The sequence below is a fragment of the Neolamprologus multifasciatus genome, chromosome 22 (assembly GCF_963576455.1).
Source record: "Neolamprologus multifasciatus chromosome 22, fNeoMul1.2, whole genome shotgun sequence".
In the NCBI taxonomy this organism is placed as follows: Eukaryota; Metazoa; Chordata; class Actinopteri; order Cichliformes; family Cichlidae; genus Neolamprologus; species Neolamprologus multifasciatus.
Genome location: NC_140459.1, coordinates 31208784 through 31236461, shown reverse-complemented (window position 1 = coordinate 31236461; position 27678 = coordinate 31208784). Strand labels below are relative to the sequence as shown.

Below are 27678 nucleotides of genomic sequence, written 5' to 3'. Positions count from 1 at the left end.
CAGCTTCATCACAGGGTTACTGTGGATTAATTTTGATTAATCACAATTAAATATCATAAATTTTTATTCTACATTAATCGCTTTTCATTTTGCGTGAGCAAACAGACTTGAGAAAAAGGGAAAGTATACGCACTTAACATGAATGTTCAAGATGTTCAAAAAACTCTGTAAACATTTCTCCTCTCTCTCTGTCACTCTTGGGGAGGCACTTCATGTCTTTGAAACGAGGAACCAAATCTATGTAAAGCTCGTGTTCTCTGTGTCAGTCGATGTGTCCGAGGTCGACTTACTGAGGCCCCGATGCTCCGTGAGTGGTTTGTCGCAAGCTGGGTGACACGTTAGCCAAAGTGCTAGCAGCATCCCCGACTCACGTGTGCTTCGCGTTAATGTGACATTTTAAGCTGGAAGTGCTTCGGTGAAAAGAGAATTTCTTCTTGCACAATGTGCAAAATACTTTATGTCGGTCGGCTGTTCCGTCTGGTTGGTCTTTTAATACTCAAATTTCCCATCGAGGGGACAATCTGCGTTTATCATCTTCCATATTGAGCTGATTGGTTTAGCTGCCCGTCACTACCAGATCAACTGCCCATTTGCACATGTGCGACGGTAAGTCTACTTGGACAAACTGCCCGAAATACGTTGATGGAAACATTTCAGCGATTTTGAGTCATTCTGTACGGAGCCCCGCAGGGGACATGGGAGAAAAAAAAAATTAAGACGGACTTTTGCGAGATCTCGCAAAACAAACTTGGGATCTCGCAAAACTTTTGCGAGATCTCGCAAAAGTTGAATTCCAACAATGGCGGCAGCTACTTAGTTGTAATATTACTCTTTCTGGGTCACAAAATACACTTTTAAGATATTTTGAGGCGTGAATGTAGCTGTGTAAACGTCAGATACCTGCTCAGTTTACAAGTCATCACATATTTGCAAAAGTGCTCCGACGTTTTCGGAGATCTGACACCCACTAGCTCGAAGCTAACGGGAGGTCGAGACCTCCTACGGCCGGAAGGAACACCGCTTTCCCAGCACATCGTGCCGCGACCTCCCGGTCGGCTTCGAGCTGGCGGCCTCCGAAGAATGCGGCTAAAACGTTTGCGAGATCCCGAGTTTGTTTTGCGAGATCTCACAAAAGTCTGTCTTAATTTTTTTTTCTCCCATGTCCCCTGCGGGGCTCCGTAATTCTGCACTCCAGATGTGTTAATTGCGTCAAAAATTTTAATCGTGTTGACCGTGATGGCGGATTAATCTGCGTTAACGCGTTCATTTTGACAGCACTAGTTTATTTTGCAAATTATGGCTGCATTTAGAATCAGAAAACAAGAAAATTGTTGAGTTTTTCCTGTATTATTATAGGGTCTTTACATTATAAATAAAGAACCTTGAGGTGACTGTTATTGTGATTTCGTGCTAGATAAATAAAACTGAATTGAAAGTGTCTGACCAACCAACCACACGCTGTCTCAGCATGTCACAGGTGGCCATCTTTAATCTGATTGTGATTAAAGGTCAGTGTTGAAAAGCTAATATATTAGCCTATGAAACGAATGTGCGTGTGTTCATGCGTGAATGGAGACACACAGACAGATAGCAGAAGAGGGAGAAACCGGGCTAATATATTTCATTTATTTGTCCATTCTGGAGGCTTATCGTATCGCGTTCACACTGTGTTTACTCCAGAGTTCAAACAGAGCTGGAATCGAGTCTGGCATTCCTTCTGCTCAATCTGTTTGACAGCTGAGTGTTTGTGTGTGTTTGCGTTTCCCTTTGTGTAAGAGCGAAAAAAAATATGGGTGAAAAGAGAGGGAAAGATCTGGTGTTTTACTTGATGGCCTCACACATATCCAGGCCCATCTTCACGCAGTTCCTGGCGTGGTCAGGCAGCGATTCGGGCAGGCCAGACACACAGTAGTAACAGTCTCCCAGGATCTTGATTCGCATGCACTCATTTTCCTTTAAAAAGCAGAAAGGGAGAAGGAAGCGAATTGCTGCCATTATCAAACTCTTTCATATCCAAATCTGTCCAAAATTATTACCATCTTTATTAATCCTCAGCTATTTTATTCCTTCCTTACCTCCATCTAACCCTCATGCACAGAGTCATATCCATCAAGCCCAAAATCATACACCCACACGTAAAGCATATTAGCTCTTATTCCACATGTGGGAAGTGTAACAGCTCATCGTTGGACTGGGTTTATGTAACAGCAGCTTTGTCAGACGGGAGGACAGAGCTGCTGGACACAAAGCAAAGAGAGCCTGACTAAACTGTTGAGACCCACGTAGCTGCGAACCCCGGAGACCGCGAGATACACTCTGACCAGCCCACGCACGAAGGCAGGGCGCTCCGGGAAAGTGCGGCAGGAAGGCTGACAGAGGCCGCAGGACCGAGAAAAAATGTATTTCGAGGCCACGTTTCATCTGGTAGACAACACCAGACAGACCTCGTTCTCTCATCTTGGTTACTTTCTAATTAAGCCGTTCTAATTTAGTTCAGATGACATTACCCTGAAAGCACTACATGCGAACCAAGACCAACTGTTTTATGTCTTCCATTATTTCCTCATTGAATTCAAATGAATTTCTGATTAAAATGCCATTTGCTGCTTTGATTTATGGAGGCTCTTACTGCATGATGCATATGACTGTGTGTATTTCAATCATACAGAGTGGGTATACGTACAGTAAATTCAGTTGAGAGTGTCTTTTCGGTTTACCTTCGCGATCTGGTCAAACTTGCCGAAGAGTTCGTTCAGCATGTGCACGAGCTCGCCTGGGGAGCAGTCACTGGCCAGCCTGGTGAAGCCCACAATGTCTGCGTAGAGAATGCTGTAAAAACAAAGATAAAGAACACTGTTAAAAGGAAAACCATTGTGTAATGTAGTACAGTGCAAACGTCCTTCTTTATATTTTGCTTCCATGTACTTTTAAAGTGGTCTCGAGCAGCAGTTTTCCAGACTTTTTGAAGCAATTTCAAAGTTTTTCTTCAGTCATTTGTTGCTCTTTCACTCATTTTCAGTCCAGTCCTTGTACCTGACTAAGGATCCATTTTAAATGACATCTTTAAGTACTTTGTTATCAGCAGCAAGATGCAAAAATGCCGACACCAAACTTTTTGTCAGGACCTGGGTCTGTGGGACCCCAAGGTTCATGAGCAGTCAGTGGACTTGTTTACTTGTTGTTGATGTGTGTGTTTATTATGCTGCTGTCCCTGTTTCCCTGCTCGCAGGTGTGTGTGTGTGGCTGTACCTGGCAGGGACACACCCACCTTCAGGTCTGGTGGGTGTGTCCCTGCCAGGTAGCTGGCCACCAGAGATGGGCAGTAACGCGTTACAAGTAATCCGATTACTTTTTTCAAGTAACCAGTAAAGTAAGGGATTACTATTGCAAAAACGGTAATTAGATTACCATTACTTTCCCGTAGGAACGCTGCGTTACTGCGTTACTAAAACCGTGATTTTTTTGCGAGAATGTCTCATGACAGTGACGTAAGCGAGTGCGACGTTCGTGACAACAGCTGTGTGCAGATCAACAATGGATCATATATCGAGTGCGGGAGAGAGTATGAGCTGCAGCGTTTAAAGCGTGGAAGTACTGACCTTACTTTGAGTTTGATTCCATAAAAAGTGACAAAAACATTAGTGTCCGTTGTGTGTGGGAAGAAAACTTCTTTTTACAGAGAAAAAAACCCCCTAAACTTCCGAGCAAGCACCGAGTAGCTACGACATAATGGGAAACTCACAGAGAAACTCGCGGATTCTTCCGCTGACCGCTGCGGCACACCTGCACCAGGGTAAACCTCCGCCTACCCCACTCCTGCTTTACAGGTGAAAATAGAGCAACAGGACCGCTAGTCTGTGACTTTATTTATTTTCTGCTGTGTTTTACTTGCATCTATTTGAAAGACTGAGTGTAAACACACAAAAAAATATTTTATTTTATGTGCTGGAATGTGCAGAAAATAGGTTTAAATATTAAACAAATTTCTTCCAGTCAGAGAATGTTGCATATAATTAAATTTTTGCTTGATGCATAAAGTTAAAAGATTAAAACTAATAAAACAAGTTTTAAAAAGAGACTTTTCCATTTGATTACATTTTGTATGATGGATTATGCAGAAAAAGTAGAATTGGGCTGAAAGATCTATCGCTTTATCACCTATTCAGGTTGTAAATCGTGTTTTTAAAAAGTAACTAAGTAACTAAGTAATTAATTACTTTTGAAAATAAGTAATCAGTAAAGTAACGGGATTACTTTTTTGGTAATCAGTAATTAGTTACTGATTACTTTTTTCAAGTAACTTGACCAACACTACTGACCACAGGAAATGATCACACACTTGGAGCTGATCAAGCCTCGTCGGAGGAGCTACTTAGGAGTGTGGTGGAGCTTTCTCAGTGAGAGTAAGCCTGCCGCAGTCTGAAAGTGTCGAACGTCTGCCTCTGTTATTTCCCAGGAGGAGCGTGGAAATGAGAGGGCAACAAACATGGGGTGTGTGGACACTTGGAAGCGAGGACACAGAGCACGGACACTGGGAGGAAGACATGGCACCGGAGTCTGGGGCGCGCAGGGATTTATTTGTGTGTGATTATTTACTGCACTGTAAATAAATGCACTGCTGTCACTGAAGAGTCCTGCATTTTGGGTCCTCCTTCCCCACCTCCCCACAGTCTGCCATACAGACCGTGACAATTTTATTCATTGATAAGAGTTAAGAACACAGAAAACCACCATTAAATTTTGAGCTACTACTAAATACCACCTAGGAAGTATCTGAATGGTTTAATTTTTCACAATGACAATCATCCCAAACACTCCTAGTGCAGTAAAAGCACATCTGGATTGGAAAACAATAAGTCATGGATTGGCCTCCCCAAAACCCAGAACTCAACGTTATTGAAGCAGTGTGGGGTCATCGTGACAAAGAGTAGATCAAAAGGCAGTCCACATCCAAAGAAGAGCTGTGAATGTCCTTTAAGAAGCCTGGAGTACTACTGCTAAGGACTCCTTAAAGAAATTACATGAAAACCTTCCTTTGGAGTTCAGGCTGTGTTGAAGAAGGAAAGCCATTAGAACTGTTCAAATTTTGTTTTTACCTTATATACTTAAGCAATTTGGGATCATGTTGACAGCAAACATCCAAAGAAGAGCTTTGAATGTCCTTTAGGAAGCCTGGAGAATTATGCTTGAAGACTACTTGAAATGATGAGAAAACTGTCTAACAGTTCAGACTGTTATGAAGAAAAAGGTGGCCATACCAAATATTGACTTGTATATACTGAATTGTGCCAACTGTGTTTTTCTGTGCTGTCTGGGAGCATTTTTAATGGAATTATCAGACAAATAATGAAGCTTCTGTGGGCCAAGAAATCCAAGAAGTTGTGTTTCAGTTTTGTTGGATGAAATTCAAGGATTTTATTAATCTATCGCTAAGCCAGCAGGTATCTGTGAGTGTGCATGGCGTCTGTAAAGTTTAGAGATAAAGATGAGCTTATAACTTTAGCGCTCCACCATCTGGTTCAAATATAGCTTCAAAAAATGAGCATTGCAGCCGCCACTGAGGCTTTACAGTGGAAACTAGGATACCCAGGCAATAATATGATTTACATATTAGCAGCGAATAACGTTGGTAAGTTGATACAAGATGCTGGAGAACTCGTGGGATTGGAGTCCAGAGTTCACAAACCAATAAGTGACGTAACGGTTGCTGCATCAGCCTTTATGTAACTCTACAATGACAACAGCTCTCTAACACCTGTGCTGCTGATTCAACTTTTGGAGGCTGTAGTTTCTCATCATTGTAACTCTTATATAGCAGCATAAACTGCATGTTCTATACTTGTATACAATTTTTAATGGTTAAAATGTATTTTTTTAAAAAACAGGAAAGTGTGTGCACTTTAAAGCAACCATATTCACACGTTACATTTCCAGCTATCTATCTCACAATGTGCCAGCGTTTAGTATGTGACCATCTCCCGAAAGAGAAAGAATGCTATGATCTTCAGCCAAGCCTATTACTGCAGCTGGAGAACTGATAATGGGGGTAGTACCTGTTTGGCTCTCTGCTAGCTGACTCATTTAAGAGGATCCCAGCAAAACTGCATTTCCACCTGTACCTGTTCTTTGTTCTGGAAAGATTTCCCTTGTCTCGGCCATCACTGTGAGCTGGAGCATGTGAGATTTTGTAATTATTGGAGAGATAATAGGCAGATCAACATGAGGACACACACATTCATCCACACACACACACCTGAGCCCTGCTTAAATGAGGCACGGTGCTGCTATTTCTCCTGTGAAGCTCCATGATGAGGGTAAAAACTGATTTTTAGAGGGCATTTGGTGAAGAGGCTCTCATAGTAAGCCTGGGTTTGTGTACTCTGTTACTATGAACCCCCTCAGTCCAGAGGAAGATGTCATCGGGAAACAAGGCTCCTGCTCATTTCGCAAAGTGACCTCAGAGGACAATAGAGGTGGATTAACTCTGAGGTGAATTCAGTCATGAAAGGAAAGAAGAAAATGGGATGTAAAGACGATGGCCCCAAAAAAGTGGTTTGAGGAAAAGAAATGAAATTACAGGACATGACAGAAGATGTGAAGCTTGCAGTAATATACAGTAGGAGAGATCCACCTATAAGAGCTGGTGGAGGGTGAGCAGGAGGACAGGATAGCATACGAGCAATCAGGAGCTAAGATGAGAGCAGAAAGTAATCATCTTTATCATGTGGCGGCACAGAGAAAGGAGAGGGACACTTACCTGACATTGGTGTGCCGCTGCACGTAGAGGTTGTGGAAGTTGTTGGTGCTCTCGGTTCGACCGAAGTTCGGTCCCTGAAGCCTCTGGATGATCTCAGCTTTCATCACTCTGGCTATGTGAGCAGGCAGTAGGGATAACAGCAAGCGCTCCTACAGAGAGGGAGATGTGGGGGAAGGAATGCAAGGCAGGCGGTTAACGTAGTTTAAATGTTAACAGTGAATAACAATGGCAGGTCGATAAAGAGACTTTGTCTTTCTGATATACTATGATATGGAAATAACCAGGTTTTGTTTCCACCAATCAAACAGAATGGCTCCACGAGTACAAAAATCTTAATTCACATTCAAACTGGTTTAAATAATTTGCTCCCTGAAACTGAAAGCTGAGCTGCTTTTCTAGGAGACCTAAAGGCTCACATGTAGTCTCTGACAAGGAGTAGTGCATAATTAAGTCTGTTCTACTCTATTCTCTTCTGTTGTCATCCACAGCTAATATTTAACCTATTTTTACATCCCTTAATGATGGCTCATTGGGGCTAATTTTTCAAGCACTGAGCACAGGAAGCCAAAGTCAAGCACTGAAAATCTCTCGAGGCACATTTTCAAATGTGCAGTGTGTCATGGGAAACCAGGTTCTGCGCATTTTTAGGCTGCCGGTTAAATGAGTGATGGAGTGGAACATTAAGGTAAATGCACTTGGTAACCTCCAGTGGTGTCAAAATTAATGTGGAAGTGCAAAAATTGCAGCGGTACTATAGATAATAACAGTAATTTATATTTGGAGTTGTGGCGCTGCTTGGGCGCTAACAGCCACTGCTGAAAAGATCGGCAGAGAACAGAGAAGTTATCAGTGACAACAGAGCTGGCACTAATTCAGAAAGAGCAAGAAAGCATAAGATGCGGTCGAGGTGGGTTGCAAAGTGGCTTGCAGACATTTTTTTAAGCTGCTTTCAGCCACTCTCTTATTTACATGGGGTCCTCGAAGCAGGTAGCTCTGCATGCTTGATTTGGTAGATTTTTGTAGGAGAAACCCTACCTGCCATGATCCCAAAGGCATTTGTGTTTTCTCTTGAGACTGAACCAGGCATATGAGTTTTGGCTGTCAGCTTTTTTGTCAGCATTGAAATCAGGAGATTTGCTGGGATTGCAGCTGACTCACTCACTATGTATTAATAGACTTCTCTGTATTGAATCATATCTGTTATTAACCTCTGTCTCTCTTCCACAGCATGTCTTTTATCCTGTCTTCCTTCTCTCACCCCAACCGGTTGCAGCAGATGGCCCCTCCCCTCCCTGAGCCTGGTTCTGCCGGAGGTTTCTTCCTGTTAAAAGGGAGTTTTTCCTTCCCACTGTCGCCAAAGTGCTTGCTCATAGGGGGTCATATAATTGTTGGGTTTTTCTCTGTATCTATGAAGCGCCTTGAGGCAACTTTTGTTGTGATTTGGCGCTATATAAATAAAATTGAATTGAATTGAATTGAAAGGTGAGCTTGACGTTGTTGACTATGTGAGCTTCCACCATTAACAAATAGTTAAATAGCCCCACTGGGAATTTTTTTTGTAACCACCCATTTAAATTGTATTACCCATTTAACATCCAAATCACCTGTCTACTCCCTTAGGATCCATCTGTTTTTATCAAAATTTTGGGTTGTTGTGCATAACTAAATGGAAATGCTAATGAAAGAAGAGCTGCATAGCAAAATGCACTGTTGAAACTTTAGTTTCTGAAAAATGTGATTCTTTAGCATAAGGCTAAAATACAACCAAATGGTAGTCCTATTCCTAATGGGTGACAGGTATATGCCAACACCTGTTGTTCTATTACTGTAACAGCTAGCTATCTGCTAAACATCACCTCAAGCCGGTTTTTAGTCAGTGAACTGGATCCCTGAGTGTGTTTTGGGGTGACAACTGATGACTTACTGAGAGGTTTATTATTGTATTAACAGTCCAAACAAAAAATGAGCTCAAGTTTTATATTATTTTATTTCAGTACGTATATGTAGGCACTTAGGCGCTACTTGCATCTGTATGATGCGCCAGTTGTCACAATGAGGATTGATGAGGACCGAAATGCATGTTAGCTAGCTGATCACAAGTCAAATATGAACCAAGTCCAAAGGGAGGTGGAAACAATCAGAGAATTGATGGGAGACAGACATGAAGTAAAACTACAATAGGTAACCTTCAAAGTTGTACAGAAAGTTCATGAAATGCAAAATAAAAAATGCAGCGAGAAGGTCCATGCTAAAGATGAATGGCAGACAGGGGAACAGGCAAAAGATAAAGATGAGACAGAGGACGGAACAGACGGGGAAACACATGGGGAACTAAAACTACTACAAAGAATGAAAATAAGAGAATGATCCAAACTGTGAAACTGAATCATGTTCATCCATTTTTTATATACAGTCATAATGAAAATGTAGATGTACCTTTGCAGTGATGTAAAATTTATTTGACCTATTATAGTCCCTAGTCCAAATCATTGATTTCGTTCTCATTTTGTAGGTTTTTCTACATTTCCCAAAAAGCATCTTAAGCATCTTATGAACACTGCTGTGCAGCTGCATTTGCTGGAATATCTCAGAAACTGAAATGCCTCGTGGCTGAAGGCAACAAAAGCACACAGGTGGCTGTTGGCAGTGATCTGGGTCTGTTTATCACATTTTTCTTCCGAGGATTCATCTCTCGTCTGATTTTTGAAGGCTACATTATTGTTGCACAAATACGACTATACAAACGACTTTGACAGCTGCTGGTGATTTTTTAGAAAGTTTACCTACGCTTTGGAAAAGTCATGTCATTATACAGTGAGGAGAAAAACGCAGAACCAGAGATGCAAGATCCATCACCCCTCGCTGTTGTGTAACCAGAAGTTTTTGCTTTAATTTAGCACCATACACACTTGCATAGAGGGTGATTTTGGCGTGCATGTGCAAGCGTGTGGGCATGTGTGTGGGTGTGTGTGCATGTTAGAGAGAGTGAATAGCTGCCTGAGGGGGTGTGACTCATAAATGCAGCTCACAGCAGAGAGGGTCATTACATTGTTCACACACCACGGGCTCATTTCCTAAAACACAGCAGCAAATTAAGTCGAGAGAGGTACCAGGGGCTCTAAAAATAGAAACCAATAGCAACACTTGCTCTTATTTACTTATTCAGCGCCGGAGCAATATGAACACTCGACTGTGAGCATGCACAATAGGTATAATAGCCTGGGGAGATGTAGTGCTATTAATCATGTGTTTGATTAATCAACTAAAGTTGTGTGTTCAGTCGCTGAATGAGATTTGTTTTATGCACTGGCATTTGTGTGCGTCCTCACACAGTGATGCAGATACTGGTGCTGAGGAACAAATGCCAGCTTAGTTATAAAACATAGATCAACAGATAGACTCTGCTGATCTATGTTCACAAATAAAACATGTAAATAACTTAACAACAAATAACAACAAATGGTAACTACACCTAAATCCAGCGTTTTTACAAAAAAGATTCCTGTAGTAAGTAAGCAACTTTTTACAAACTTAGCAATTTAAAAAATGATTTAAAAACTCATAGTCAATGCCAAGTGCGTACACTACAGGTTATTAGTGTGCACGTTCATATGTCATTTCCCTGGTTGGAAAGAATGGCTAATGTCAGGGCAAAGACGCTAATGTCAAGCAAATGTCACCGCATAATGCCACTTAGACATGACGGACTTACCAACTCCTCGTCCCTGACAAAACTAAGAAGTGAAATATTTTGGCAATTAAAACAGAGGCGGTTTGAATTTAATGTGGGCACTAAATTGTGTGGCCAGCAAGGCCTTGAGCTAATTATAAAAATCAGCATGCAAATAGGATGCTTGCCTTTGCCACTTAGCAGTAAACACAAAGTATAGTCAAGGCTAAATAGAAATATTACATCAGTGTGTTTGTAAAGGTAATACATTTTGATTGATTACGGTGCTAGGTAGAGATCACGCAAGACATCAAATCCTGGATTAGAATCCATCTAACCCAGGACCATCTTTAGGGTTTACAGAGATATATTCACTCAAATATCCAGTCATTAATAATAATAATAATAATAATGGATTGGATTTATATAGCGCTTTTCAAGGCACCCAAAGCGCTTTACAATGCCATTATTCTTTCACTCTCACATTCACACACTGGTGGAGGCAGCTACAGTTGTAGCCACAGCTGCCCTGGGGCAGACTGACAGAAGCAAGGGTGCCATATCGCACCGTCGGCCCCTCTGGCCAACACCAGTAGGCAGTAGGGTAAAGTGTCTTGCCCAAGGACACAACGACCAGGACAGAGAGCCCGGGGATCGAACCGGCAACCTTCCGGTTACAAATGCGCTTTCCAACCCCCCTGAGCCACGGTCGCCCCATTACAACCAAGGTATGCAGAAAAACCATCTCTGCACCAACAACATTTTGATCTTTGCAGCAGATCATTTACAGCAGCAAAAGACACTCTGTGAGCTAAGAACAGGAATCTGAGACCATAATTCGCACTAGCTTGCCTAAATTGGACAATATAAGATTGGAAAACGGTTGCCTGATTTGATGAGTCTCAAGAATTCATCAGAATTTGGTATAAACAGCATGAAAGCATGGATCCATCCTGCTTTGTATCGGCGGTTCAGGCTGGAGATGGTGATGTAATGGTGTGAGAGGATATTTTCTTGGCACAGTTTGGGCCCCTTAGTAGTTGAATATCATTTAAATGGACATAATGGCAGTGACATTTCGGACTATATCACAAATCTCAAACTGTTTTTTGAACAAAACAGTGAGTTCACTGTACTCAAATGGCTTCTGCAGTCACCAGATCTCAGTCCAGTAGAGCACCGTTGGGATGTGGTGGAACTCGAGATTCAGATGATTGATGTGTAGCCGACAAAATCTGCAGCAATTGGGTGATGTTTTCATGTCAACATGGACCAAAATCTCTGAGCAATGTTTCCAGCACCTTGTTGAATCCATGCCATGAAGAATTAAAGCAGGTCTGAAGGAAAAAGGGAGACCAACTCAGTCCTAGCAAGGTGTAACTAATGAAGATTAGTTGGGTACCATTAGTTGATGTCAGTGGGTGAGTGTAACTAATCTCAGGACACCTGAAAGAAATCCCTGAATCAGATATGTGGTCAATGGATTGATAGGTTTACTAATGAGTGGATGAATGGAGCAAGAAAAGAAGTCAAAGATAATGACTCTCTACCAGATTCACTGCAATCCATCCAATTAGCATAGCTATTTTTGAATGTATTTAATGTTTTTTTTAGTGCCAAAATTTGACAGGCTTGTTTTGTAACTTCAAAATGGGAACTTCTCCAACTCTTAACAGCTTGTGGAGTAATTTCTAAGGGAACCGTGGATGATGGATTCTTGGCAAAAATACATAGGACATGACGCTTGTCATACACAAAGTTTCAACACAAACTCTGCTTGAGAACCAAAAGCTGTTGTAGTTTCAGATAGTATTTTGTTAGCGATGGAACAAAATGATGGAAAGTGGCTGGAACGTTGGGAAGGAATCAAGCTAGTTAGCAAGTTAGCCCCATAGCTGCTATTTTGGGTAGCTAATGAATTATCCGAGTTAGCAACAAAACTAAAGCTGACAAACATTAGCCAGCCCCCAGTACACAGTTTGAGCCCCAGAGTAGAGTGAGCATGACTGTTGGATATGCAGACAGTCAAACTAGTGGACAGAAGAAGCAAAAGGATAATAGGATAGCAGGATAATAACCAAGAAGTAACTTCAAGAACTAAAGTATGGCTCTCAAAGTGTGTACCTGTTGGTGCTTTTCAAACTCCAGCTTGATGGGAGACTTGATGCAGTTGCAGGTGTCCTGATAGGTCTGTTTGAGTGCCAGGTCCATCAGATGCTTGTGATATGCCCCAGCCAAGTTTCCACAGGTGAAGATTATCACATTGGCTAAGATCTGCCACACACAGGCACACAAACATGGAAGAAATAAGCAATTAAGAGCTGACCTATATTGCAAATATGATTGTACCAGTCATTTTTCCACTATACGACCTTTCCACTTAAGCCTCTGTTATTACCTTGTAAAACCAGGCGAGAACACACTTTTGCAGTGCTTTCCACCACCGTGTCAACCACAAGCTCTTTACAGTGTGGACCTGCATATGAATAAGTTGTCCTTGGTGCCGTATCCAATGAACACTGGTTTATTGTTAGAGTACTTTTCCACTCTGCATGTGTGAGTGTGTGAGAGCGAAGAAAGCTATTGAAGGCTGTTGTGATTACAGTGTTTTTACTCTGATGGTTGATTGGAGTGTGTGTGTGTTTGTGTCAGCAGCAGAAGAAATGGATCTGATGCCAAATCAATTCTACTTCACTTCATGTTTCTGCACGCTTATTGACGTTTATGGATAATCTTTTTCTCTGTGGCGAGACTCTCTTTGTTTTACTGTATCAACAGTCCATTCAGTTAGAGCCAGTTTTGAAGGGCTGTTCCCTGAGTGCGGTAAAAGGCCCTTCACATTACTCTGGAGGCCCTGCTGAATGTGCTCGATTATACAGGATAGGTTCACTGTTTTACAACCCCGACGCTGCACCTCATCATTTTTAATCATGCTTGGAAAAACATTAGAGAACAAGTTTTCATGCTGCAGCTAATATGGAGAAGAAATTACATATGCAGCACAAGCAGGAAGTCATGGAAAATATATCGGCAGATTCCAACAGCGTGGCTGTGTGTTCAGGTTTACCTGCCAGACTAAAGGATCCTCCAGGTCTGTGTCGCGGGTGGTCAGACAGACACTGAGAGTGATAGTGTGTGAGAAGCAGGTGATTCCGCTGGCGATAATGGCCCCTCTCATGGAGAAGGGAAGCATGGTGTAGACAACAAACACAATAAAGAGGAAGAAGGAGACCTGGAAACGGGAAAGCAAGAGCAGGTGAAGGTGCAAATTTGTCTAAATTAAACCACACGCATTAATACAAATAAGCTTTGACAAGAAGTTCCCAAATGTAGAAATATGCTTGCGGCTGAATCCCAGCAGAGATCTCTGCTGTACGTGTTCCCACTTTGTCTGCTGTTTGCCTAAATACAGAACACAGCTGAGTGGGCTGCCAGTGCTTCTTTGCTAAGAGATCCAACGATAAACTGCTGATCCTGTGATAAATCATTAGAGATGAGTGGGCTGCTCACTTAGTTTTCACAAAAATCCTCTGCTCAATTGTCCAGAAAACAAGAATACAACAAATCAGAGCATCACAAGTTATTAAATGACTGCTCAGCTCCTGCTGTGGATGTGCGCATGCATGTTTCTGTGTGCTGTGCATGCGCATCAGTGTATTTTTCTCTGATACCTCATGCCTTAACCTCCCACTTCGTCTCTGTGCACTTCCCCTGCTCTCACTCCACCTCTTCCTGTTATGGTGGCTGTGGTGGCAACCAGCATGATGAGGTCACAGCTTCAACTAGGACACCAGATCAACTTTGACTTTCCTGCCTGTCTGTTTATTTCCTGTGCCTATCAGGTTCAGAAAGTCAGACTGCAAACAGGAATTCACTACGGGTGACAGCTCTGAGTGGATGGTTTCTCCTGAAAAGAAACCGATAATTCCTAGACCTCGATTTGTGTCTTACTTTATTATGCATGTAAACTTTAAGCTTTAAATACACTATGGCCTGCATTTCTCAGTTATTTCAGGGTTTATATGGATGCTTGGAAATCCTTTGAGGGTTTTGGATAAAGTGTTTGAAGCTGCTAGAAATTTATTAGCTTTTTAAATAAAACTAAATGAAAAGCTTGCTTTTGGGAAAACATTTCTCTTTGAGCCTCACTTAACACACGGTCTGTAAATGTGTGGTTAAAGTATGAGCGGTGCTTTCTAATGGAACAGTGGGTGGGACATGACAGCATGCCAGGAGGTTGCTGTTTTAAGAAACATTGGCTTTAAAAATATAAATCAGGGTTCAAATGAGGACCAAATCCTCAGTGACGCTTCAGTAAATGATGGAGTCATTTAAATGGTGAGCAACTGTTGGAAATTTTCAAGTAGGCTAACATTACACGTCTCATTTGTTTAAGCTAGCTAAGCTAATAGCCAATTTTGAAACTGTGCTAGTACGAGGCCTGTCAGTCACTTACAGCACTTTCACTCATATATACCATCATATGCACACTACCTGTACGTGTTCGCTTCGAGTGTGATGGTTTGAAAATGGAAAATGCCCACTTTTTCTGTATACCACTTATGCTAGTTAGCCATGTAGAGCTGTCAGTGGCTAAAGCGCGCTAATCTGGTGAAAGCTACAGCACTTCAAGAATGTTCAGGTAATTAATGAAACTGGAAAAGCATCAAAATAATAGAGTTTATCTTTTTTATGATCCAGTAATAATGGACTGATCATTATAGTTGAGAAAGTCTTTCTTGAGTCCGGGCTGAAGAAAAATATGGATTTGTTTTAGTAGACCCTGTGTCATAAAAAACAACACACAACCACACAGTATTTCAGAACTGTCAAAACTTGTACAAAATGTATATATTTTTTTAACTGAATTCACTTAACTGACTTTAAATTTTTATATACAAATTTTAGCCGGCACAATGCATTTCAGAATTTAATGAAGCATAACATACAACCATTTTAGCAGTCAGATTTGAAGAGTTGGTTGAAACAGCATGAAACCTCACATGAAACTAAATTATTAAACATCCATCACAATAAAAACAGCTAAATCCATTTAGATTTCTTCTTCCAAGCACCAGATGTCCATGGAAGTTGTTTTCTGAGCCAAGGTGATAAGGCAACTTTTCAGAGGATTAGCAAAACTCTAATTAAATTTTGAATTAATGTTTAGCTGCTGAGTAATTTTTTCTTGATTGGATGTCTAAAATATGTTTAATCGGTACATACCCTCCAATGCTAAATGCTAAAATTGGGTTCAAATTGCTTAAAAAGTCAAAGTAAAATAGATTTCTAGATAAAAACTAAATAGTCCAAAAACAGTAAATGGGCTGGTTCTTATGTCATCTACTCGAACCCTCAGCTTTTTACAACATATCTCCTCATAACAAGAGGAGTGTCCTTGTTTGGCAACGTCATTCTTAATATCTTTTAAGGTCTTTTTGTTGGGTGGGTCCCTAACTTCCTGTCTATGAAATTCTCACTGGAAGTGTAAATTAACTTTGTTCTGCTTTCCTGCAGTGAAGTCAACAATTGATTGAAATTTACAATCATTTCTAATTTAATTTAGTTGCACTTTGAAAACCCTGGCTTTAAAATTTGTCAGAGTTTTTAGCACAGGACATGGCTTTAGTGTGACTATATATTCTTATGTGTACCACAGATGTCTTGGGCTAAAAAATCCATCTTTAGAGTGACTCAGTTCAACTTTGTGAGAGCTGTAGAAACCCTGCGCTCTGTTCCGCTTGAGAAAATAACAGATAGTCAAAATCAACGCTGCGGACATAATTTGCAGCAACGGGTTACAGAGATTTCTTCTCTCGCTAGCATGCAGTGTTTTATCAAGCCAAATCACAGCTAGAACATTGGATATAAGTAATTGTTTGGTTGACCTGAATGCAGCGAGCGCGCACACACACACTGAGGTGTTTTTGTGTAGGCTTAGACCTTCTGTTACTAAGGGAACCAACAAAGGGAAGGATGCTGACGTCGGAGCAGATGTAGCGTTTTGAAGGCCGTGTATATTTTTGCCATAACCTTCAACTCCTTACCCTGAACTCTCACCTCGGCATTGGGGAGGGGGTGACTAAAGGGGTATGTGGTTAGTCGGAGTGTGTGACACTGGGTGTGTTCAGGTGGCTGCGTGGAATTGAGAATGGCGGTCCAATTTCAGGTGCGTCACCTGCTTCTGTGTGCAGGCAGGCAGGCAGACACCGTATCCACGGCTTTCTATCCTGAATCCTAATACAGCCTCAAACACTCCAACATGAGTCCTGCAGCCATCATATCACTTCAGCGCCTGCCATGACTTTTTCTCCCTCTGCCCTGCTCTGTGTGCTTCAAGCATAAGCGATGCATGCTCACCCGCCTCCTAATGCAAACACAGACAGATGCACAGATGCATGAATGCTCCCATTTAAAAAGGTTTTGCTCTCCCCTCCTAAGAAACAACACCCTGTTTTTTTTGTTTGTTTGTTTTTTTGTGCAGGTACGTACTAACACGCACAGGTAAAAGTGACTATATCTTGATTATTTGGCACCAGGTGTGACAGTTATGTTCCATCTGCCTTCTGGAAAGAGCCGTGGCCTTCAGAGAAATTAAATAAAGAGCAGACTAACAGGCTACTGCGGCTAGATAGTGGCACACGTGGCTAAAGATGTATTTCTGTGTGCGCATGTGTTTACAACAAAAGCAGGTGAGCCAGCTCAGAATGGGGTGGTTGAGAGTGGTGGAGGGTGGGAGTGGGAGAGAGGGGGTCCAAAGTGAATGGCTGAAGAGAGAAGCAGCTTCTCCCGGCCTCTGTCTTTGTGGCCTTTTTTTCTCTTTCTGTCAGACCCTTACTGTTATTAGCTCCGTGTGCTCCATCAGACATGCTGTTCTCTCAGTAATCATAATCAATCCAGCCCACCGAGAGCAGGCAGCAGCTCCAACTGTTCTCCTCTCACAGGATTTCTTTCCCTGCATCTTTCTTTCTTTCTTTCTTTCTTTCTTTCTTTCTTTCTTTCTTTCTTTCTTTCTTTACCCTGTTTGTTATTACCTTTTTTCCTTTTCTCACTCCTTTCCTGCCTTCATTTTCTCATTTTTTTCTTTTCGCCATCCTCCTTTCTTTCCTTGTTTTCCTTTCTTGTTGCTTTCTTTCCTAATGCTTTTATTTCCCACCTTTTTCCTTCTTTTTCATTTTCCTTCGTTGATTAAGTGTTTCTTTCCTTACCTAATTCTTTCCTGCTTCCTTCTATCTTTCTTTCTTTCCTTTTTGCCTTTTTCTTCTTGCCTTCCTCCTTTATTTTTTTAATTTCTCTTCCTATTTTTCTCCTTTTTTCTTTCCGCTTTCCTTTTTCTTCTTTTTTCTCCTTCTTTCTTTTTTTACATATTTCTTTCTCTTTCTTCTGTCCTTCTTTTGTTAACTTATTTATTTCTGTCTTTCTGTTTTTCATTCTAGATAGATAGATAGATAGATAGATAGATAGATAGATAGATAGATAGATAGATAGATAGATAGATAGATAGATAGATAGATAGATAGATAGATAGATAGATGAAGAGTCATGGGAGCAGAATAGCATAATTAATAATGCAGAATGATTATGCTCTCACAGGTGGCCGATGTTAAAAATATCTCTAACCCCACCGTGGAATCGAAGAAGTAAAACGAAGGTAATACGGAGAAAGAGAGGTGGGGAGTGGGTCGTGGGTGGAGGTTAAAAGGAGGCAGGTGGAGAAACCAAGGAGAGAAAAATGGGATTTGATGAATAGATGGAGACAGGGTGCTAGCATGAGAAAATAGGAGTCCTGAAATGGAGAAAGAAGGAGCCTGGCGCTGAAAACTAATGTGTCTGTCTGCTGATCTGCTCACCTCCAGCTCTCATCAGGGCTCATTAACACGTCAAATTAATTCTGCGCTCACACACAGCCTCAAACGCACACAGTCACACACACACAGCCATGTATGCATTCAAAAAATACACATTTAAACTAAATGACAGGTGTGTGTGCGGAAGCAAATTCTTTCTCACATGAAATCCTGAGAAGACTCTTGAATGCACGGCTACGTGTCGAAAGGCCAAATTATCAGGTTTGGGTAATCGTAAGCCATTTTCACGCACGTACTGCAGCGCTGAACGTTTCTGCGTGTAACAGTGGGAGACGCATGCAAATCTCTGACACAGTTGGCTTGGCATTAAATGGCCTTTAACCTGCCAGCTCCCTACTACAAAGTCTGTGTGATGTCCTGTGGCACTGATTTGCATCAGTGTGGAATCAGTGGAGATAAAAGTCTGCTGCAGCGAGTGGTCATCCTGCGTCCTGTCTCCTGCACGCTATTTTAAGGCAGCAGGCTCACTTAAACCGGAGCATCTGGGCTAGAAAGAATGTGTGACTAAACAGCTTAAGTCACATATTTATTAATTGTTTGTTTTTGTAGACTGTAGACAAAAGTCTTGTCAATCACAAGCGCGCCCTGTATTATCCTCCTTTTTGACTCCCATGGAAATTGTTTATTAACTCTTTATTTATTTAACTCCCCGCTAACGTCTAACTCCGTTAAATTTAATAAATTCTGTTTTCATGGATGCCTGGATGTTAAACTTAATTGTTACACCTGGTAGAGCAGGCACACGGATGATTTTATTAAAGATTAAAGAATTTAGACAGTTTTTAACTTTCAGTGATGCCGCAGTGTTCCTTTGAATTTGGGGCCAGAAGTGAAATTTGGACCCGAAACGGCTTAAAGACTGGATAAAAATAATAATAAATTGAAAAATATACGATCAACTTTAAACTGAATCAACTGATTAATCATTAAAGAAAATGTGCTTGGTGTAAACTAATCAATAAAGTACATTTCATTTACATTTTATCAGATTCCATTAAATTTACACCTTTTCATGGTACTTATGTGACTAATCTACATGAAAAATCTACATGTAGTTAAATGAGCTAAAGTGTGAATTTTGGGCTTAAACTTTCTTTAAGTGCACAAGCTATGTCCATCTTTTATATCCAGTTAGTTTACTTCACAGGAAGGTAGCATCTGATTATGTCTTTCAGAGTCTGCAGAAAAGCTTTGCTGCTTCCATTTCATATTGAAGTTTTAATCTAAAGTCTAAATCCTTCAGCTTTATAAAAGTATGAAAACGTATCTGCTGAATATGACTTCAAGCTGATGCATTTTCTTTGCAGGGCTCAAACACCTGGTTGTGTTATTATCTTTCCTTTCATGATTTTTACCAGTATAATGATTGTTCCACCATTGTTGTGACTGTCAACCAGTGCTGGGTGTAATGCATTACAAAACAACACTTTACTGTAATCGCATTACATTTTTCATAAATGCAGTAATGTAGTGTATTACTGTATTAATTTCAGTAGTCAAGTTACAATTTCAGGCATTATCATCATCACAAATCACAAAATACAGTCACAATACAAAATAAAGTTGAGCATCATAGGGTCCCCTTCAAGTCACTTTTACAAGATTCTCAATTCCAAATTGGACAGCTGTAAACATTTAAAAGCCATCTGCTGAACTCTTGCTGATCAACCCGAACACTCACACAGAAAATAAAGAAAACGATCTACCTGGTCCCAGGGGCTGAGTCTCCCTCCAGAGAACATGAAGAGGTAACCCATGGTGACCAGACAGGCCCATATTAGCAGTGAGAACAGGCGAAGCATCCGCTTGAAGACGGATTCGATGCAGACGAGGATGAAGATGGACAAGAAGAGGAAGAGCGCAGTGGGCACTGTGATCAAGAACGTCAAGTGGTCCTCTGTATTCTGGAGAGAGACAGAGATGGTTGGAGGTGAGTTTGGTGAAATTGAACACATTTATGCTTTGGCCCTGGGTTAACCAATCACGAGTGGACACCTCTAATTGGCTGTCCCGTGGCGTCAGAATGTGACCACTTCTGTCAGTATCTCACCTAACCCCGTTCTCAATGCAGATAAAATGCGGGAGATTTACATGTGCAAAGAGTGGTTCTTTCTCTCTACACCAAACCAACGCCCGAAATTAAACACAGAGAGATAAGGCAGGGTAGGAAACAAAAGTAAGATTAAGGAGGCAAACTCTTGATTGTACTGTGACTCATCTGACATCATCTCCCCACCTGATTCTTAATATAGGATTATATCTGCGCATCGGAAAATGATGCTAAGGAGGTACCACTTCCGTTAAAGAGAAGGGGACCTGATGACCAGATGTCGGTGCGTTTGCTTCTTCTATAGGTCAAAACCATGCACTCTGACTAATGTGTAAGCACAATTATGGACGGATTTTGATTTAAGAAAATGTTACTGAATCTAATTTTCAGCTTCTTCCTAATCCCTGATGCTCACCCCATAATACCTACAATGTCTTCTTCACCTCTCTTTAAAACTGTCCGTTGCTTTGGATGGTTGACTACAGGTATTTAAACTCATCTGTCTTCGCTAACTCTGCTCTTTGCATTTTCACTTGTCCATCAGCCTCCCTCTCATTCACACTTTCAACTGAGCTTCATTTCTCTTCTCGCCAATGCGTACCTCCACCTCTCCACGCTCTCTTCCACCTGGTCCCTATCTCGGTACAGAGATCATCTGCAAACATTGTCCTGCCTAACCTCAGAAAACAAAAATGGGCTCATGGTTGATCTGTCTCACATGGGAGGTCCCTGCTGTGGGAACGCACAAAAAAATATGAGCCACCCAAAAACATACTTGAAAACGGCCAGTACTGAAAAAGGAATAATTCACCTTCGAGGCTGAAACCACTTTGCACCAGTTCTAAATTGGGGCATCCTCTCAATTCATGTCCCTTAACCAGAGCACAGCCTGAAGCCAAAGAAGCACCTACCAGAGACACACAGATGAGTTCTGATATTGATTTAGACACTTATGTCTAAAAGCTTCAACCTTAACTCCAAATTGACAAAATGTTTGCTCATTTTTTTTGTTTGCTAGTGAGGATGTTAGGTCCTCAAAAGGATGGCGGTACTACACAGCGTGCACGCACAAACAGACGAGCAGACGGCACAGATCGGCAGGCAGACAGTCTGAGCCCGGGGAATGTGCTACAGCATCACTTCCACGCTCACACTATCAAAGTCAGCATTTAGAAGCTGTCACCACACAGACAGAACACTCTCTCGTCCTCATTTGGCATATATGCAGGTCAAGACGTTAAAGGCAACAAAAACTGTCCATCCCGTCAAGTCGTAATTTATTTTGTTTCTCCCCCATACAGTGGTTCAGCTTTTTTCTCTCATATAGCTTTGTGCAATTACCTGCCTTATTAATATATTGATTCTTCTTTGTAGAAACTTGTGAAATAAAGTGCAAATGAGCTCATATACAGTGGGGCAAAAAAGTATTTAGTCAGCCACCGATTGTGCAAGTTCCCCCACTTAAAATGATGACAGAGGTCAGTAATTTGCACCAGAGGTACACTTCAACTGTGAGAGACAGAATGTGAAAAAAAAATCCATGAATTCACATGGTAGGATTTGTAAAGAATTTATTCGTAAATCAGGGTGGAAAATAAGTATTTGGTCACCTCAAACAAGGAAAATCCCTGGCTCTCACAGACCTGTAACGTCTTCTGTAAGAAGCTTTTCTGTCCCCCACTCGTTACCTGTATGAATGGCACCTGTTTGACCTCATCATCTGTATAAAAGACACCTGTCCACAGCCTCAACCAGTCAGACTCCAAACTCCGCCATGGCCAAGACCAAAGAGCTTTCGAAGGACACCAGGAAAAGAATTGTAGACCTGCACCAGACTGGGAAGAGTGAATCTACAATAGGCAAGCAGCTTGGTGTGAAAAAATCAACTGTGGGAGCAATCATCAGAAAATGGAAGACATACAAGACCACTGATAATCTCCCTCGATCTGGGGCTCCACGCAAGATCTCATCCCGTGGGGTCAAAATGATCATGAGAACGGTGAGCAAAGATCCCAGAACCACACGGGGGGACCTGGTGAATGACCTGCAGAGAGCTGGGACCAAAGTAACAAAGGTCACCATCAGTAACACACTACAACGGCAGGGAATCAAATCCCGCAGTGCCAGACGTGTTCCGCTGCTGAAGCCAGTGCATGTCCAGGCCCGTCTGAAGTTTGCCAGAGAGCACATGGATGATACAGCAGAGGATTGGGAGAATGTCATGTGGTCAGATGAAACCAAAGTAGAACTTTTTGGTATAAACTCAACTCGTCGTGTTTGGAGGAAGAAGAATACTGAGTTGCATCCCAAGAACACCATACCTACTGTGAAGCATGGGGGTGGAAACATCATGCTATGGGGCTGTTTTTCTGCCAAGGGGACAGGACGACTGATCCGTGTTAAGGACAGAATGAATGGGGCCAAGTATCGTGAGATTTTGAGCCAAAACCTCCTTCCATCAGTGAGAACTTTGAAGATGAAACGAGGCTGGGTCTTCCAACATGACAATGATCCAAAACACACCGCCCGGGCAACAAAGGAGTGGCTCCGTAAGAAGCATTTGAAAGTCCTGGAGTGGCCTAGCCAGTCTCCAGACCTCAACCCCATAGAAAATCTGTGGCGGGAGTTGAAAGTCCGTGTTGCTCGGCAACAGCCCCAAAACACCACTGCTCTTGAGAAGATCTGCATGGAGGAATGGGCCAAAATACCAGCTACTGTGTGTGCAAACCTGGTAAAGACCTATAGTAAACGTTTGACCTCTGTTATTGCCAACAAAGGTTATGTTACAAAATATTGAGTTGTATTTTTGTTATTGACCAAATACTTATTTTCCACCCTGATTTACGAATAAATTCTTTACAAATCCTACCATGTGAATTCATGGATTTTTTTTTTCACATTCTGTCTCTCACAGTTGAAGTGTACCTCTGGTGCAAATTACTGACCTCTGTCATCATTTTAAGTGGGGGAACTTGCACAATCGGTGGCTGACTAAATACTTTTTTGCCCCACTGTAACTGCCAGATATATACAACCGGTTCAAGAAAAATGGCTTCATATCAGACTCATTAAAGCTTATGCAGCTTTTGCTTATTCTTTATTCCAATCTTTACCTTTCTGGTCAAATGTTCTCAGCATGGAGACTCAAAAAAAACAAATGCAGTTATGGGATTCAAGGTAGATTCATAATCGTCTTATTTATCATTTTTTAATTGTTAACATGAGCAGACTAGAACAAATCCAACAAAAACTGTAATGGAAAGAGTCTGCAGGCTTCTACATACGAGTTCAGGGGGAAAAAGTGCACTTTTCTTGCAACAATATTCATTATTTGGAGAATAATACGTGATGAACATGATGATGAACTCATTTTCCTCATTTTCCTGCTCCATATTTTTTCCCTTGCACTCTAGAAGGGCCAGCCTGGTGGTCAGCTCTGTCTTCTCACAGCATGAACATCCTGGGTTTGAATCCTGCAGCAAGATAGTGATGTCATGGTCCCAGCACCCACTTATACAGAAAATCAAGATACCTCCTGCTTGTTTTTTCATGTTATATTCTCAGACTTTCTTACTTTTAATCTCCTGTCTCATTCTCAGTGATTAGTTTCACTTGTGCCTTGTTTCAGTCATTTCTTGTGTTTCTAATTAGCCTTTAGTGTATTTAAAGCTGCAACTTGCCTTAGTACCTTGTCACGTCTTACTCTTTATCTCCCAGAGTGTTTACCTGTTTACCTCTATGGACTTTTGTTTGTTTGTTTGTTTTTAATTGCCTCAAAGGTCTGCTTTTGGGTCCACATTTCCCTCAAACATGACAGAATGATGGACCCAGCCGACGTTGATGTACTTTCTGGGGAGCTTAAAGATGAGTTTGTGTGGAGCTGTAAGATTTCCACCTGGATTCTTCGATCCACAAACATTAAAACCCTGTGAGTGGGAGCTTCTGCCACAAAAAGAAGAATCAACAAACATCCACAATTCCTTCAGTCTCCCACAATTCAGACAGTTTTCCCAATAACTGCAAAGCGGAAAGATGACTGCAGTTGCTCAGATGTGAGTAGTAATAATGGATTGGATTTATATAGCGCTTTTCAAGGCACCCAAAGCGCTTTACAGTGCCACTATTCATTCACTCTCACATTCACACACTGGTGGAAGCAAGCTACGGTTGTAGCCACAGCTGCCCTGGGGCAGACTGACAGAAGCGAGGCTGCCATATTGCGCCATCGACCTCTCTGGCCAACACCAGTAGGCGGTAGGGTAAAGTGTCTTGCCCAAGGACACAACGACCAGGACAGAGAGCCCGGGGATCGAACCGGCGACCTTCCGGTTACAGATACGCTTCCCAACCCCCTGAGGGGGGTATCTGAGTAGTATCTGAGTCTCCTTAACTCCATCTGCTTCATCCAATTTCCAGTCACTTGATCCTGCTACCTACCTGGCCAACAACCACAACTAGAGGATGACGAACTAGCCTCCCTTGACCCTCCAGCTGCTACATCCACAACCCACTCATCCAGCTCCACATAGTAACTGGCTGCACCATCCACTGCCAACCTGCCAGAGCCCACTTCCTGCATTTTATCATCTTTTAAGAAGTCCTCAGTGACACAGCAGTGGTCCAGCTCCGAACTTTACTGCAATGGACATGGATATGAAAGAATATCGCCTCTAGAGCAGCGGTCCCCAACCTTTTTTGCGCCACGGACCGGTTTATGCCCGACAATATTTTCATGGACCGGCCTTTAAGGTGTCGCGGATAAATACAACAAAATAAAACTAGTACCGGTACCAAAAAAAGAAAATGTATTCATAACACAGGTGAAAAGACCCAGGAAAACCGAGTAAACGATAAAAACGATAACAAAATAACGCTGAAAACCGATAAAAACCCTGAAAACTATACATTTCACACCTGAGCCTCAACTCTCGCGGCCCGGTACCAAACGACTCACGGACCGGTACCGGTCCGAGGCCCGGGGGTTGTGGACCGCTGCTCTAGAGGACTAGACTTGAACTACAGTAACTTTGCATGATATAAAGTTCCTTTAAAGTCACCCTCCTTTTATATCATTATGTTTCTGGTTAGTGGGAGGTAGCAGAGTGGGAGATCAACAGACGAATTGGTGCTGTATAAGCAAAGCTCTCGATTGACCGGTCGATCTACATCCCTACCCTCACCTATGGTCACAAGCTTTGGGTGAAGAAAGAACGAGATCACGGATACAAGTGGTAGAAGTTATATTTGTCTGAAGGGTGGCTGGCATCTCCTATAGAGATAGGCTAGGGTGAGGAGTTCGGCCAACCAGGAGGGGCTCAGATTAGAGCCTCTACTCCTCCACATCGACAGGAGCCAGTTGAGGTGGTTTGGGCATCTGACAAGGATGCCTGCTGGAGACCTCCTGGGTGAGGTGTTGGGCATGTCCCACCTGGGCATGTCCCACCAGAACAAGGCCCCAGGGCAGACCCAGAACACGCTGGAGGAATTATATCTCAGGTGGCCAGGGAATGCTTTGGTTTTCCCCTGGACAAGCTGGAGGAAGTGGCCAGGGAGATGGAGGTCTGGGCTTCTCTGCTTAGGCTGCAGCCTCCGTGATCTGGAAATTGATGGATGGATGTTTCTGATTGGCTGTCTCTCACAAACAGAAGGCTTAAATTGAATTGCTAATAGTTGGCGCTGTATGGATGAGATGACCATATTTAGGTTTCCCCCTCTCTTTGACATCATACAGAGCCTGTGCTTTTGGCTCATAGAGATTACTTGCACATACACTTAATTCATTATTTGACTAAGTGTATGGCCCACTTTAATACCAATTCCACAGTCATGCTAATTAAAGACTGATGACAGCCAAGAGACAGTTGTTAGATTGTTGTCCCTTTTCCCTGCTGGATGTATTACGGATTTCTAGCTGTAAAAATTCACTGGCTAATTTGGCCTGGACCTACAGAAGAGGTATGCCTAATTAAGTTAATATTTCGCTAAAAATTTCACTTGCCACTTATGATCTGATTAGCTGCTGAGCCTCTGCACCAAGAAATAATGACAGTAGTGTTTGCAGCAGGTCTGATTGTGCTGAGTGAAAGTCAGGAGGAGTGCATAGCCTCCTAGAGCTCATTCTACTAATCCGCCTGTGCACTCTGCAACTAATGTGCAAATAAAGCACTCCGAAACATCGTTTCAGAATTTATACACTCTGAGGGGAAAACAGGCAACAAAATAACCATCATTCACCCAAAGAGCAGGATGTGAAACACCTCACAGGCTCCATCCTAAAGCCGGTGCCCACATAAACCATTTAAACTTATTCTAGTCGAGTCATGATTACACTGACAGGTCCGGCATGATAATTGAGCGAGACTCTCTGTGATTACTTGTCAGCCATTTTACAGTAAAAGGCACGTCGGTGTGGGCAAAGAAACGCATTGGATCCTCTCCACGTCCAATTCAATTTCTGTGAGAGAAGGAAAAAACAAGATGTCACAGGCTCAACCTTCAGTAACGGGATGTTTTGACAGTTTATTGACTCGAGCTGCTTGTTAAAATACAGCAGAAGCTATTCGGTCAGAACAAATCCAAGATAGCAGCATTAATGTGGCAACATGGTGCAGCAGCGGTAGCATGAGTCAGGGTCTGGTGAAGGGATCCCATGGGATCCGGCTGCTGACGCCACGGCAGCTATACAGTCAGCCCGGAGCACAGATTGAATCCTAATGAGAATGTAAGCAAGACTGCAAACTCTTACAACAGCAGAGGTTCTTTTAGCGTTAGAAACACACGCAAAACACACATGCACACACATGTCAGAGACATACAGAGAAAGAAAAGGGACCTGCTTTCTCGCTACATGTGCATTTGGAGTGGAGCAGCTGTTCACATCGACAGAAAGAAGCATCTGCACTTTGCACATTTCTGATCGTAGGCCATCTAATCCTGTTAAAACCCCTTTGAAACTGGTTAAAGCATTTTCCCTTGACATAGCACAGAGGGAGTGGGGTGTGTCTGCCTGCTATATTGTGCAGCATTGTCACCCAGAACAATAATTTCCTTTTTTAACCCAGTCTGTCTCATCCAGCTATTATACTGGGAGGGGGAAAAAAGCTGGGGAGGGGTATGGGGAGACATAACAGTGGCAGAAAGAGATTCAAAAATCTAATTATTCAGCAGCAAAATGACAAAAATGCACCAAATAAAGAAACTGAGGAGAAATGGGGGCCAGAGAGGGTGTGTTGCGATCGCGGCAGCGTATGTTCTTTCCACGTGCTTGTGCCTGCTGAATATTTATACTGTCTGATGAAGCAGCACTGGTGGCATATTCCTTCAATTTGCTCTC

General features: G+C 42.1%; 1 protein-coding gene across 2 annotated transcripts in view; it reads right to left on the bottom strand.

Moving 5' to 3' along the window:
• Window positions 1-27678, bottom strand: part of adcy2b (adenylate cyclase 2b (brain)) — an 83085-nt gene that overhangs the window by 45699 nt on the left and 9708 nt on the right. For both annotated transcript variants that reach the window (XM_085147664.1, XM_085147663.1), the window contains exons 2-7: window positions 20002-20199; window positions 13495-13659; window positions 12552-12701; window positions 6758-6906; window positions 2718-2829; window positions 1826-1953 (exon numbers count right to left, since the gene is read on the bottom strand). In XM_085147664.1, coding sequence (XP_085003790.1) covers window positions 1826-1953; window positions 2718-2829; window positions 6758-6906; window positions 12552-12701; window positions 13495-13659; window positions 20002-20199 — 902 coding nt within the window. The remainder of the gene's footprint in view (window positions 1-1825; window positions 1954-2717; window positions 2830-6757; window positions 6907-12551; window positions 12702-13494; window positions 13660-20001; window positions 20200-27678) is intronic.